A 14,888-nucleotide genomic window follows, 5' to 3' on the forward strand; every position below is an offset into this window, starting at 1 on the left:
GTGCGCCGCGACAGATGCATGGACAGATATGTCCCCCATGGGTCCCGGACTGAGAGACAGCGGGTGTGTATCACTAGGTCAGACATGCATCATTATACTTGACATTGCATTCCATTGCATTGCACATACTTATCATTAGTGAATTTGATATCGTGTTTTGCTGATCTTCTGATTGCCTTTTTTGCGGAACTTGTGATTGTTGAATACTGAGCTTGTTATTGAGGATATATAATTTGTTGAAGTGTTGTTGTTGAGGATATGTAATTTGTTGAAGTGTGTTATTGAGGATATGTAAATTTTTGGAAGTGTTGCTATTGAGGATATCTAATTTGTTTAAGTGTTGATGTTGAGGATATATAATTTGTTAAAGTGTTGTTGTGGAGGATATGTAATTTGTTAAAGTGTTGTTGGGGAGGATATGTAATTTGTCTAAATGTTTTTGTTGAGTTACGTTCTATGTAAACTGTGGGTTGTTAGGTTGGGTTGATGTTTATGCAGGTTGTAGTTGTGGAGGTTCGGTTGGGGGTGGTAGGAGTACCCGTATTTCATCCCCTTAGCTTGTGTTTAGACGTTTACTTGCTGAGTACCGTGTGGTTTGGTACTCACCCCTTGCTTCTACAAATTTTTGTAGGTTATGAGCCTGGATTTTTGTTGTACTTGTCATTCTCTTCTTTTCCGAGGCTTCTTGGAGATTTGTCAGGTAGCTGTTTCCATCGCAGCAGACTTTCTTCTCCTTAATTATGATCTTGTTCTATTCTAGAAACAAGTTCATTAGAGACTTGAATTTTTCTTTTGAATCAATTGTAATACTTTAGAGGCTTGTACACGTGACAACCAGGTTTTGGGGTATAATGTAAGTTGATAGTAAATTTTCCGCATTTTTATTGTAATAGTTGAGTTTTAGGCTTACTTGTCTTGGTGGGATAAGACGAGTGCCACCACGTCCATTTTTGGGTCGTGACAAGCAACTTCAGCACTTTTATCCAAACACATAACTGCTTATTTTAAAAATAAGTTTCAGCACTTTCAAAAGTACTTTTTTAAAGCTGTTTTTATTAAGCCCATCCAAACGGGCCTTAATCTAATATTATATGAATTATTTGAATATGACATATTCCTAAATAGAATATATTTTAGATTTGTAGAGAATTATTTTCTACTATTATCTTTTTAATTATTCTCAAATCTTCTAGAAAATATAAAGTGTGTATAAACTATAAAATGAAGAAGAAGTATTGGAAGAAAGAAAAAATTCAATAATTTGATTATTTAAGTATGAAAAAAAAATACAAAGCTAAGGCATATATTGTTACTTTTTTTTATACACTTTATCAAATATATTAATAATATAAATATTATCAATACATTATATTCAATATTATTGTTATGCAATTTTATCAAACTATTCTTGGATAATTTAGCCATCACCAATGCAACTCAAAAAATTACCATTAAATAGTAAACAAATGTCAGAGGAAGGACATACTATGTAAAAATTTTGAACATTGAAGGACTCTTAGAGCATGTTTGGATGGACTTAAAAAAAAGTAGCTTTTAAAAGTGCTTTTGAAAGTGTTAGAACTTATTTTTAAAATAAATAGTTATGTGTTTGGATAAAAGTATTGAAGTTAAAAAAAATTGTTGATGTGTTTGACAAATAAGTGCAGGTAAACACTTTTTTAATCAAAATGTCTGAAATATCTTTAAAAGTTGTTAACATGATAGAAGTTGATTAATTTAAGATTTATGTAATTAAAAAAATGAAACAAAATTAATTTATATTTTACATCCATAAATAATTTGCTATCATTCACATATTTCTTTTATTATCACAAATTGTTTATAAATAATAATAATAATAATATATATAATATTAATAATAATATATAATAATAATAAATAATATAATAATATGAAAATAATAATAATTATTATTATAATTATAATAATAATAATGATAGTACATAATAATAATAAATAATAATAATAATACTAAAATATTAGTAATACTAATAATTATAATAATAGTAATAAAAAATAAAATAAAATAATAATAAAAAAATAAAAAAAATAAAATAATGGTAATAATAATAAAAATAAAAGAATTAAAGGTAAAAAAGATAATATCTAGAGTTGTGAAGGTGAGTTAGAGCGTAAAGCCTTAACATGTTCCAAAAAAGGAAGTATACAAGTCTCTCCCTCACGGATATTCTCCACAAGGGGAGAACTCAGTTTGCCATGGCCAACATAAAATGACTATTAAGTTGAAAAAAAATATCCCTCACCTAGCTTTTAACTTTTGGCTTAAAAAAAATCATTATTAACTTAAAATAAGTCACTTTGATAATTGTCAAAAATTCCAACAAGTCAAAAACTGACTTTTAAGTCAGTTTGACCAGTTTTGAAGGCCATCCAAACCTCTTAATAGTCCATTTAAAAAAGAGAAACAACTTTTAAGTATTAAGTTAAAGATAAGAAATTACTGAGAAGATATATAAGTACTTTTTTTACTATGATCAAAATATTAGAGATACATCTTAATTAAATTAAGGTCCTATTATTTTTCTAAATTTATTTTTTATGTAATTTTATACATTTTTGGTCTTACATGATACACTCCGTGACTTCACGCAATTGATGCACGTGAAAAATATTTGGATGCCACGTAGGCCACAAAGATGCACAAAATTACAAGAAAAAGTTTAGGGATAATAGGACGGATCCTGATAGGACCTTAGTTTAGTTAATGTGTGTTTATAAAATTTTGATCATAGTCTAAAAAGGTATTTGTGCATTTTCCCGCCTAGAACATGAAGAATTCGTTTGACCATGAGAATCTTAATTTAAAAAACACTCTAATCTTATATTTATTATTAAATTTCTTATAAATATTTTTTAAAAATTACACTAAATCTTATTTTTTATATAAAATGATCATATTTAGATTAATTTTATGTTTGAATCACATTTCATGTATTTTATTTCAAGGACATTCAAATCATAAAATATTATTTATAAAATTATGATTACATACAATTTTAATTTTAAAATTTTTAAATAAAGTGAAAAAGATAATTGGAGTAGTGATAGTAACTTGTATATGAAATCTAAATCTAGAACATTAGGTGAATATTTATTTCAAATATTCTTTTAAAACAGAATTTGATGGTACAATTAAAATAAATTAATTAAATTATATGATTTATTACTTTTAGAATAGAAATGATATTAGAAAAAATACATAAATATAAAAAAGCATCACTAAACAAAACTCCATCTCCTTTGGTAAGAATTTGAATTAAAATAAGAAATATTTGATTTTCTTTTTGTAAACACAGTATCTGTTCCACCCCCTTTCAAGGGTTTCTCAAGGGTTTTGCATCCGGCAGCCATGAATCACGGCAAGAGAATACTGAGTTCGCTTCGATTGAGGAATTCTCTTTTCTTCACTCAGCTTTCACGAGCCACTTCTTCCAATCATCAGGTGACTCAACACTTATATCTTTCTCCTTCACTTCTCACGCAAATTTACACTACCACTAGTATTCTCGGTTCAAGTCAAAATGTCTTCTTTTCATCAAAAACTGAATCTTTTGTTGACATTATACTATCCAACGACTGGTCGAAACAATTAGAAAAGGATTTAGGAAAAAATGACTTTCCTGTGACCCATGAAGCTGTTATGTATTTGTTGAAGAAACTTGATAAAGAACCGCGAAAGGCAGGGGATTTCTTGAAATGGGTTGTTAAGCAAAAGGGGTTTAAACCTAGTTCTTCTATGTACAGTCTGATGCTTAGAATTTATGCTAACAGGGATTCAATGAAGGACTTTTGGACTACTATTAAGGAAATGAAAGAGAACGGGTTTTATATTGATGAGGAAACGTATAAATCAATTCATTCTATTCTTCGGAATTTGAAAATGGAAACTGATGTCACTGCTTTGAAGCATTTTTATGGGAGGATGATTAAAGATAATGCTATGGGTGATGTGGCGAAAGATGTGTCTGAATTGATTACAAAACAAGAATGGGGAGTTGAGGTGGAGAGACAATTAGGGGAGATGAAACTCTCGGTGTCGGATAATTTTGTGCTTAAGGTGTTGAAGGAACTTAGAGAAGTAGGATATCCACTGAAAGCTTTCAGCTTTTTCAAATGGGTTGCGAGGAATTTAGATTTTCAACACAGCACTGTTACTTATAATGGGATTCTTAGGGTTCTGTGCCGAGAAGAGTCGATTGAGGAGTTCTGGGGTGTAGTAAAAGAGATGATGAGCCTTGGGTTTGAAATAGATCTTGATACATATATAAAGATCTCGAGGCATTTTCAGAAGATTAAGATGTTGAAAGATGCAGTAGAGCTATATGAGCTGATGATGGATGGTCAGTTTAAACCATCACTTGGTGAGTGCAATATTCTTTTAAGATCCATTGCACAGTCACATCCCTCAGATCTTGATTTGCTATTTAGAGTTGTGGAAAAATTTGAGGCCGCAGGGCATTCACGCTCAAAGATTATTTATGATGTCATTCATAGGTGTTTGACTAACTTGGGGCGATTTGAGGAAGCAGAGAAGATAACAGAAGCTATGAGAGATGCAGGATTTGAACCTGACAATATTACCTATAGCCAATTAATATATGGACTTTGCAAAGTGAGGAGGCTGGAGGAGGCATCAAAGGTGATAGATGTGATGGAAGAATGTGGATGCATTCCGGATATCAAGACTTGGACTGTTCTGATACAAGGGCATTGTTTTGCTGGTGAAGTTGATAAGGCGCTGTTTTGTTTTGCTAAGATGATGGAGAAAAATGTTGATACAGATGCTGATCTGTTGGATGTACTACTTAATGGTTTTTTGAGTCAAAGAAGAGTTTTTGGTGCATATCAGTTATTGACCGAGTTGGTGAATAAGTTTCAAATGCGCCCATGGCAAGCAACATACAAACTTGTCATTCAAAAGCTCTTGGGGGAAAGGAAATTCGAAGAAGCGCTTGATCTACTCCGTCGGATGAAGAAACACAACTATCCACCTTTTCCAGAACCCTTTCTTCAATATATTTCAAAGTCAGGAACAGTGGAAGATGCAGTGGAGTTTTTAAAGGCGTTGAGCGTCAAGGACTATCCATCTGTTTCAGCCTATCAACATGTTTTCCAGTCCTTCTTTGCAGAAGGTAGACATTCTGAGGCAAAAGATCTGCTCTACAAGTGCCCACATCATATTCGGCAACACCCAGCAATTTGTGGCCTCTTTGGTTCGTCAAATTCTAACAGTGGAAAAGCTAAAAGGTTCTCTCGGCAGAGCTCGACTTCTGTGTAGGCACAAGGTGCAATTAGTGAAATCTGGGAGGAGGATTAAGGTTAGTGTCTGATACGATCTTCCGATGCTAACCTCGCCAGGATCTTTAACTTTAAAGGACAAATACACAAGTTAATCAGATAGGTCAGATAACACTCTATTAGCTGGTTCAGTCAATGCATGCAAAATCTTGCCAGGTTCATGTCTTTAAGATCTTTCACTTAGAACCTGAATAAGGGTGATTTCCTTGTATTCATTGTGTTGATTTCACAATTATATGTTCTTATATTTACTTAAAAAAATTGGCAAGATGATAACTCATATGCTTCTGCTGCTTCACACAGTTTTTTACCGAGATGCAATGAGCCTTGAGACTCGTGATTTAGTGCTATTCTGTGTCAAACTTGTGAAACCTGAGAGATGTGGGTGACCCTACATATATTCCACATATATAGATATTTAACTGCATAATATTCCTAGAGATTAGCTAATTCAATAATAGCCTGTACACCTGGAATTTTGAGTTTATAATTCTCACTCATCTAGACTTATACCAGATTGTTTTCTTCCTCTACCGTTTCTTGAATTCTCAAGAATTGCTTCGCAACCGACGATGTGAATAGCTGAAACCATGATGAACCGTCATCCAGAGAAAACTGTTGAACAAAAGACTCAAAAGTCATCAAATTGGCTCAAAATGTGCTGGTGGGGAGGTAATAGGTATCACGTGGAATTAGTTGAGGTGCGCTGAAGCTACGTTAGACACCACAGTTATTTTTTTTTTAATAAAAGAGAAGAAAGATTTGAATTCATCAAAAGGCAAATTAGAGTAACCAAAGTATCTGATAGAATGTAAGACATGATATTGTAGGCTGTTGCACAAATTGCTTGATGGCAACATGATTTGGTGCCTAAGCAAGGTAATTTAATGTGGTTACTGTTTGACAGGTTTTAGTTCCCTTTGCTGTAGTTTTGACGAAATTCTAGATTCTATCTGAGCACCTCTGCTTATATTAATTGGTTAATCAGACTAAAAGTCAGTATCTCGGTCATCTAATTGAACAAAATATTCAATGACATTGTGAAACTCTAAAAGCTTTTCACTAGTTCACGTTTAGTATTTGTAGATAAAAAGAGTTCGTATAAACAAGATACTTATTCTATACAAATAAAAGGGATCTTGTTTAGACAAACTTTCTCAAGAAAAAGATACCTTTTCCTTACTGGGGTAGATTTCTACAGAGTATCAATCATCTATTCCTCAATCCTCTTGCAAAAGAAGAACTATAAGTGAAGCTGATAAATTTACAGCTAAGCTTCGTGCAAAATACACCCTAATTCTACTGTTAGCTAGAACAGTAGAAATATGATCGAAACTGATAAGTTTACAGCTAAGCTTCGTGCAAAATCTTTTACACACTAATTCTACTGCAAAATTGCTCTTGTTTGTGTTGGTTAAATATCAAAGATCTTGCCAAGAATTCATCCTGTTACCACTAGTAAAGCTTGTTTTGATCCATGGAGATATGTTTTGTTTAACTGCCTCTTCTAGGTGATATTTGCTGATGCTCTATCTCCTTTCTCCTCTTCATCCTGCACTGTGAATGTACACCTAGGTTTAGGTTTGAACTTTTTCAGTCTTGATCTTTCATCTATAGCCAATTAGCCATTGAAGAGATATAAAGGAAGTATTTTGTTTTCTAGGTAATTTCTTATAACGGAAAAAAAGAGATGCAATGGCATTATAATATTTTTGTTGGCTCCTTCTGTAATTAGAAGTGGCATAATTCACATATATTGGGAAAACCCTCGAACACACAATCTCTTCTCTTTTGTTACTATAAAGAGGACTTGTAGGCTTTGTACCTGTGTCAAAAAAAAAAAGATGACTAGTAGGTTATCTTGTGGAACATATATTAGAATTCTATACGAAAGTTCCACTGGTAGGAGCACATAAACTATGGAAGTGTATTGACAAGTTAAAAGATCCAAATACTGCAATTAAGAGTTACGAAGCGCTATGGGAGTTGTCTTATGCCCATTGTTTGGATTCTATGATGTTCTTGGAGGTTTATATGCTCGGATAGTCCAATTTAGTAGTTTGCTTGATAAGTCTTTGCCCAGCTCTTCTTCCAGGGAAACAGTCTTTAAAGGTCGAAGCTTGATTCCGGCATTGTGATTCTTTCTAATGAGTAGCATGTCCATAAATGAGCAGTGCGTATTGTTTCTCAGTAGCAGTGATTGTACATATTGTGAAACGAAGTCACAATTAATAACTGAGAAAAGATGTGAAATCCATTGTTTCTTCCATGATGTTTGATTTTTTCACCTCTTTGATCTATTTAGCCTTTATATCTGACTTTCCAGCAAGGAGGCCCCAGACTGGGATGGGGGCGGGGGCGGGGGCGGGTTCCTTGCAGTCTTCTTGGAACAATAAGAGCGAGCACAATAATGATAAGTCACTTGTTGAATCATCAAATATTCCTATTTACCATTATTCCAGCCAAATTTTGTTGGAGGGTTGTTTGATTAAATTCTGCAACTATTGTCTGTCATGAACTTGGGATGTGACTATCTCTAATGTTGTCAATATAGTAGATGCACTTTATTTTAAAGCTTTGCCATGGTAGTGTTTGATTTAAGTGTTGTAAGATTACTCAAATGTTGAACTCATAAAAATCAACAAATTTGACCGTGCAGAAGTGCCTGGGTTTCTTTCTGCTTCTGCTGCCGCCTGCCAGCCTGATAATTGAACTGATGGTATTTGTGAGACTAGCTGTAATTAACATTCTGTCGGTTCAAGGGAAATTACAAACCGCCTGGCTACAAATAGTTGTTTTCTGCATTCACTCTGAACTGTCGAATATGGAGAGTAAGCTAAGAAGCTACTTCAGTTTGAGAGGTCAACGCCACCGTGCAGCTGAGAAATGCAGTCTTTGGCCATCATGTCATTTTCATTTGTGTTATATACACTCAAATGTGCAATATTTATGTTATCAGGCTGAAAATTTTGTTGTCATTACTTTTCACTTTGTTTACTAAACTTTACACAGAAAAGTCCATTTATTGTATTGGATTTTTCGGAGTTTCTTGTTACTGATTAGTAGGTTTGAAGTTCTTATGATACGTTATCACTTGACTGGTATAAACTGCAATTTTAGCTGTCTTCGGTTTTTGACTCATTTGTTGGCTGCTAAATTTTGTTTACAACTAGGAGAAGTCTAATTTTGGTTTCTTCGAGCTCTTGATCAAACTCTAGATCCATCATAACAACTTGGGCTTGCCACATTCAACTATAGAATAAGTTTTCACGATGTTCATGGGCCTCTTGCAGTGATGAATAAAGAGTCAAGACTCCCTTTATTATTTTGTATTATTTCCCTTGCCTTGTATAGTGTGCTTGAGGATGCTCTATGCTTCTAGTCTCAACCTTCAACACAGGAATGACAGTTCAGTGCACTAAAGCTCTAGCTATGCGTGAGGTTCAAGGAAGACTTGAACCACAAAAATCTTCCACAAATTCACTCCAAAAACCACCTTTCAAGTGTGAGAATTGCCTTTTCAAATGCTCTTTTATTGAAGATATAAAGTCATTATAATGCAGTATCTATTGATCACAATATATATCATTATGTTCGATAAAAATATTTGTCACTAGCAATAAAGGGTTCTATCAAACTCATCCTTTGAATATGTGATGAAAGTAGGTGCCAAAAAATAAGTATGTTCTAGAAAAAAATAAAATATAATAACGTTGATTTATTTTTTTTGTGTGTGCCAAACTTTATTATCTCTACCTCCCTTATTGAAGAGTACATCTTCCTAATCTAAGGCCACTAATAGAGTTACGATTACAAGTTTCCATCTCCTAAAGTCACCCAACATGAGGTTCTTCTTGTGTCAAGATAACGTGGCCCCCCATACAATATCTCTCACTTAAGACAAAAGTTACTCTAAACACACTATGAAGAAAAAGCAGGAGCCTCATCAAGATGAACAACATGATGTTGAAATCCTCAAGGCTGTGGCACAAGCCTGGCATGGACACTCTAGCAGCCGTGGAACTACTGCTGAATTCGACGCCCACCGCCACAATTTCAAGAATAAGCCATCAAGATTCAAGCTTGAAGCTATGAACAAGGCAACCTCCAGAGAATATGATGGAACAATTAGTAGATGGGATTTCAGCCAGTCTCTTTGGGATTCTTATGAGATACTCAATGTGTCCAAAAAGTTAGAAACTGGGCTAATGCTGGACCATCCATTGGATGGGTCTATCCGACTTGGACAGAAGAGGAAAGAGAGTAAGAATAGCTTAAGAAATTTGCTCAATAGGGTGTCTTCAAGAAGATATAATGATGCTGATTCAACACTAGACAAGGATGGTTAATATCAAGTAGTAATATGTAGAATTTGGTTTCATTTTTTCTGAAAGAAGCCAAGAGAGCTCCGTTTCTTGATTTTTTTCCTTATCACATATGCTGATTCTTCTTTATCTTTTAGGCGATTTTTCATATAATTATCATCACTTAGCTGAGAGGAAGCACAAGATGCATTGTACTGAAGCCTGCAGCTTCATCCATCCACCTGTTGAGTGAATAAATGAAAAAAAAAAGGAGTGGCTAACGTATAGCCACTGGGTGGGGATGTGTTGGTGTTTTTGTTCCCGTCCCACGAGTCGAAGTCCCCACACTTTCCAAATCAGCTAAAAGATTGATTGAGCTGCACTATATAGAAAAAGAATCATATACCTTAGAGATAGGAGATTTAGGAAATGTTTTCTTCTTTCCTCAACTGAATTATTGTACCTTGCTTTTGAAGATTCTTTCAAGATTGGAACTTGAAGGGACCGTTGTGAACAGGGATAATGCCCTTCGAGTCTAGAAGGGGTGGGGAGGGAGCAGTAATTTGTGAGTGTGTTGTGCAAGAGCTGACATTACAGTAATGAACAAACAGGCAATTTCTTCCTATAAAGGAATCTATTAACAAACTATTAGTGAAGTTACAGTACTTAGTTTTCTTATGATTTACAATAACAAGTCACTGTGTATGTCAAGTTTGATTTGATAACCTCAAAAATACAGTATATTACCTGCTATTACTGGTGAAACTACAGTAATAGTGTAAAAATGCTTTAATTGTTAGTGTATATAACACAAATCCTTAGTAAAACAGTTGTTTCTACGTCTTTAATTGCTTTATTGCATTTTCTACTTTCAACTTGAGGATTATGCTTTCTCCCTTTTCTGCTAACTGTTGCTAGCAATAACAGAATAGAAGTAGAAGATTTGTTTTAGTAAGATGGACAGCCTGTTGAGTTTTTGATATTGTTGAAAGTGAGGCTTGGTTCTTCTAAGTTTTAGATGAACTAGGAGAAGCCGGTGCAAACTAGATGAGGGAAAAGCTTTGGATGATGCCAAAGCCTGTCCTATTTGATTAACTATATGCAAAAGATGAGCAAATAGGTAGTAACTTCAAGTTTCATCACATATCAAGTACTTGCATACAGATTTATAGTAAATAGAACTGTAAAGACAGCCTATGATAAAGTGTGATACAACAGACATCTTATTATACTAGTGATTCAGTATGACCTAGTGATCATTCATAACTGTGTATCTGCCAAGCATTAGTTGTATGCTCAATAGACCTTAAAAGTATCCATCTTTGCAAGCTCAAAGTTCTTGTGTTTCCTCTTGATGAAGTTATCAGCTTCATTATCAACCTTTTCCTCACTGACTTTATGTTTCTCCTTTCTACCAACTTCAGTGGTTTTGTCAGGCTCCACAAAGTGGGCTTTCTTTTGAGCTTCAGGGGGAGGGGACCTATGGTGATATGCACTAGGAAAGTTGTATTTAGACGGATTGCCATACATATTGCTCTTGTTATTCCTTTGGATGAAGCTATCATCTTCATTATCAAACTTTTTCTCCGTGGCTTCAGTTGTCCTGTCACGTTCCACAAAGTGGGCTTTCTTTTGAGCTTCAGGGGGAGGAGACCTATAGTGATATCCACTAGGAAAGTTGTATTTAGACGGACTGCCATACATATTGCTCTTGTTATTCTTTCGGATGAAGCTATCATCTTCATTATGAAACTTTTTCTCCGTGGTTTCAGTTGTTTTGTCACGTTCCACAAAGTGGACTTTCTTTTGAGCTTCGGGAGCACGATACCCTTGGTGAATTCCCCTAGGGAAGCTGTAGTTATACCGATTTCCATGCATATTGTGCTGTTCTTCCCAAATGACTCTCTCCTCTTTGATCATGGTGTGGCCATTTCGGTACCCGTGCACAGAAGATTCAACTACTGGCATTCTTGTTGCGCGAGCAATAAAATCCTCAACAGATCTGTCAGAATAGGGCTGCTCAAAGGAAGCGCAATGTGGTCTCCAAAACATTTTTCTTATTTTTGTTTGATTGATATGCTAAAGCCTAAACAAGTATAGCATTTTATAGTCAAAATACTTGTGCTGAGTATTCTTATTGGATGATGTCTAAGAGCACGAAAATAGCCTTTGAATCAGATGCCTTACCCTTTAGTCTGTGTCAAACAGTGGATATTCCAGTAAGTAGGAAAGACGAATAAGCGTACTGAATAGCTTAAAAGACATTTTATTCTTCTGTTATCTTTGAAGAATAAACATGTTGTAATTTGTACGCTTCCAAGTTTGGAACTTCTGACCATATCTGTTGGGCTAGATTCTATTCAGCTTCATGATGAAACTAGATTAAAAAGTAGTTTTACCAGATAAGAATCAACAACAGGAAACTATGTTCTTCTCCTCTTCCCATTCCTAATCATAGAGAACCTCCTCACTTTTTAACTATGTTGATCAGACTCTCCAAAAGTGTTGTCACACCCATGTCAGATCCTCAAAAAATACACTACTTTTGAAGGATTTGACACTCACTCGGTAACATTTTTGAAGAGTTCTAGAAACATAGCTTCGATGTTTAAAACATAACACTGGCGACATGGTCTCACTGATGATTCTATCTTGGTTGCAAGTATTCGAGTTACACCTTTCAACGTTTGTGGTGACAATACCGGTGTCCTTAGAAATCCTCTTTAATAGAAGGAAATCATCTCATTAATATATCCTGTTAATTTTCCTTTGTGAAAAATTTTAGCTGCTAAGACCCTATCATATCTATGTGGAATAGATAAAGGTTGTGTAAATAATGTTTACAGATTTCTCAAACTTTAGTTTGAGTTTCACTAGCTAAGCCTACTTTGTCTGACAAAGTGGACTGAAAATCATCTTTTAAGACATTGCATTTCTGCTATCTTCTGAGGTTTAGTTCCTCTTTTATCTGAACTTGTCATATACATACATCAAGCTCACAGTTCTGCCCCATCATTAACGCGTTTCTTGTTCCAATACTAGCATGATGTTGGCTGATGTTACATGTAAATCCATTAAAATCTTTCATCGCAGTTTTTTTTGTACTCAAACCAGCAATTTTGCTAGTCTGTATCTGTTCTAATACTGTCATCTTTCTATATCTTTGGTCACTTTTCACAAATAGATTCGTATTCTTGCTCTTGCTCGTCTTTTGACATTGCTAGAGAGACTCGTACACTCATCTACTTGATTAAAATTGTCAACACCCTATTGCTACAACCATATGTTAAAATAAATTACGCCTAATTTATGCTTCTGATATATGATGTAAATGGATAAAAAGGCTTAGAACAGCAAAGGCCAATGGAAACTAGATGAGTTTAGACATAATACTATAGTTTCTATTAGATATTAGACCAAACCAAAAGTATAAATCTACTTATTAACTCTAAGGGTACTACAACAAGATAAACACAAAATGTTTTCTTCTCTTCTTCTTTTGGGAAGCAAACTGATGGTAAAACAGACATCTATACATAATATAGCAAACTATTTAGATTATTGAAGAAGAGTAGGTGCTAATAAGATGGAAACACTTTAGTATTACACTTTGAAAGTCCTCCATTTGTGAAGCTGAAAATTCTTGGGCTTCTCTTTGTCATTCTTGTTTAATTCCGCGAACTGGACCTTCTTCTGGGACTCGGTGTTTTTACAATTCATGTTAGACTGTTGTCCTTCATAACTTAATTTGTTTTTGAAAACACAGTAAGCATTGGGGTAGAGAGGGATATCAGGGTGCATAGTTGGGGCTTTCTCCATTTTCTTGAGATGATCAAGGTAATCATCATTGGACGTTGATTCCCAATATCGCATGGAGCTCATCTTTTCTTGATTTTTTCAAAGTAAATTAGCCTTATTCTTACTGCTGAGTAATTGTAGCTTGAGCAACAGAATTTAAAGGACCAAGCACAGTGCCTAAAACATTCCACAAGGACAGATAGATGCTGAGATTTGCGATTGAATCTGATTCCTTCTCATCAGTACTCATTATCCAACTCTTGATATTTTCAGCAGAGAATCAAAAGGACTTAACTTTTTTAAGGAACAGATGTTGTTAGATAGTTGGAGGTATTGTTGCAACTTGTAAGTATTTAGGAACAAATGTTACGATCTCCCACTAAAAATGAGAATCAGTATCATTGTAATCTAGGTATGGACAAGGTATAAACAAAAAAAAATTTATTAAATGAAAATTCCGTCCTATGTTTCTCATATATGCAGAATTAGTTTCTTTTTATTTCTAGCGAGTGTTTCATAATTTATAACGCGAATTTTACTTATATATTTTAAGTTGTAGAAGAGTAGTTTGATTAGTTTCTTTCTTCTGTTAATGAGAAAAATATTTACATGTTGATATGATTTCCCTGATGATTCTATCTTTGCTTGCAAATATTTGAATTACATTCCCCTTCCAATGTTCCTGCTGCACTACTTGACCCCACTGCGAATCAATGGAAAATTTGTGTTACAAAATATGATTTTTCCATCCATTTTCCACCGAACCATCTCAGTGGGAAAACGCGTGTTTATAAACAGATTCTCGAAAACATTACTATTTACTATTTTTTCTTTTTTGACTGATTTAATCATAGTATGTGTAGGAATAGCCACGGAACATTTTTCAGTGGGAATTTCAACGGAAAAAATAGTGGTTTTTAGTTGTGGTGGTGTCCTAAGAATTCAGGTTTTGGACCCCTTTGATTGAAGGAAAGCATCTAATTAATTTTTTCTGTTAATATTACTTTTGTGAGATAGTTTATCTGCTAAGGAACTATTATATCTCTGTGAAGACACAAAAGGTTGGGTAATAAACTAAGAATGCTAATAAATTCTATTTACTAACAGTCTGCTTTGTTCGACAAAACCAGCTAAAATAATCTTCTAATTTCTCTTTGATCTGAAATTTTCAAACATACATCAAGCTCAAAACCAGCTAAAATAATCTTCTAATTTCTCTTTGATCTGAAAATTTCAAACATACATCAAGCTCTTGAAGTTGCACAGAAAGAACATTTGTGCAATATCATTAACTCGTTTCTTGTTCCAATATTCTAGCTAGTATGATATTAGCTGCTGTTACGATGTTCAATCCTTTAAACTCATCTTTCGTAGTTCTCTTTGTCCTCAAACCAGCAATTCTGCATGTCTGCATCTGTTTTAACACTACTAGATCATATTTCTACA

General features: G+C 34.2%; 2 protein-coding genes across 5 annotated transcripts; both read left to right on the top strand.

Moving 5' to 3' along the window:
- Nucleotides 1-3,283: 3,283 nt before the first annotated feature.
- Nucleotides 3,284-8,423, top strand: LOC107012429 (pentatricopeptide repeat-containing protein At3g48250, chloroplastic). Of its 4 annotated transcripts, none has more exons than XR_003577486.1 (2): nt 3,284-6,041; nt 8,000-8,423. XR_003577486.1 is itself a non-coding variant. In XM_015212275.2 (2 exons), exon 1 carries the CDS (start codon nt 3,392-3,394, stop codon nt 5,318-5,320), a length of 1,929 nt encoding a protein of 642 aa, XP_015067761.1. In that variant the 5' UTR covers nt 3,284-3,391; the 3' UTR covers nt 5,321-5,360; nt 8,000-8,423. The 4 variants fall into 4 exon arrangements, 1 of the variants encoding a protein (XP_015067761.1); XR_001456035.2 differs by having other exon boundaries at nt 3,284-5,496; XR_001456036.2 differs by having other exon boundaries at nt 3,284-5,443.
- A 571-nt stretch (nt 8,424-8,994) lies between these two features.
- LOC107014860 lies at nt 8,995-10,269 on the top strand. Its single transcript, XM_015214968.2, has one exon. It carries the CDS (start codon nt 9,264-9,266, stop codon nt 9,687-9,689), a length of 426 nt encoding a protein of 141 aa, XP_015070454.1. The 5' UTR covers nt 8,995-9,263; the 3' UTR covers nt 9,690-10,269.
- The last annotated feature ends 4,619 nt before the right edge of the window (nt 10,270-14,888 follow it).

The sequence above is a fragment of the Solanum pennellii genome, chromosome 3 (genome assembly GCF_001406875.1).
Source record: "Solanum pennellii chromosome 3, SPENNV200".
NCBI classification, from domain to species: Eukaryota; Viridiplantae; Streptophyta; class Magnoliopsida; order Solanales; family Solanaceae; genus Solanum; species Solanum pennellii.

What these genes read in the sequence shown, in the direction of transcription:
- LOC107012429 (XM_015212275.2), top strand. Translation starts at nt 3,392, where the DNA reads ATGAATCACGGCAAGAGAATACTGAGTTCGCTTCGATTGAGGAATTCT.
- LOC107014860 (XM_015214968.2), top strand. Translation starts at nt 9,264, where the DNA reads ATGAAGAAAAAGCAGGAGCCTCATCAAGATGAACAACATGATGTTGAA.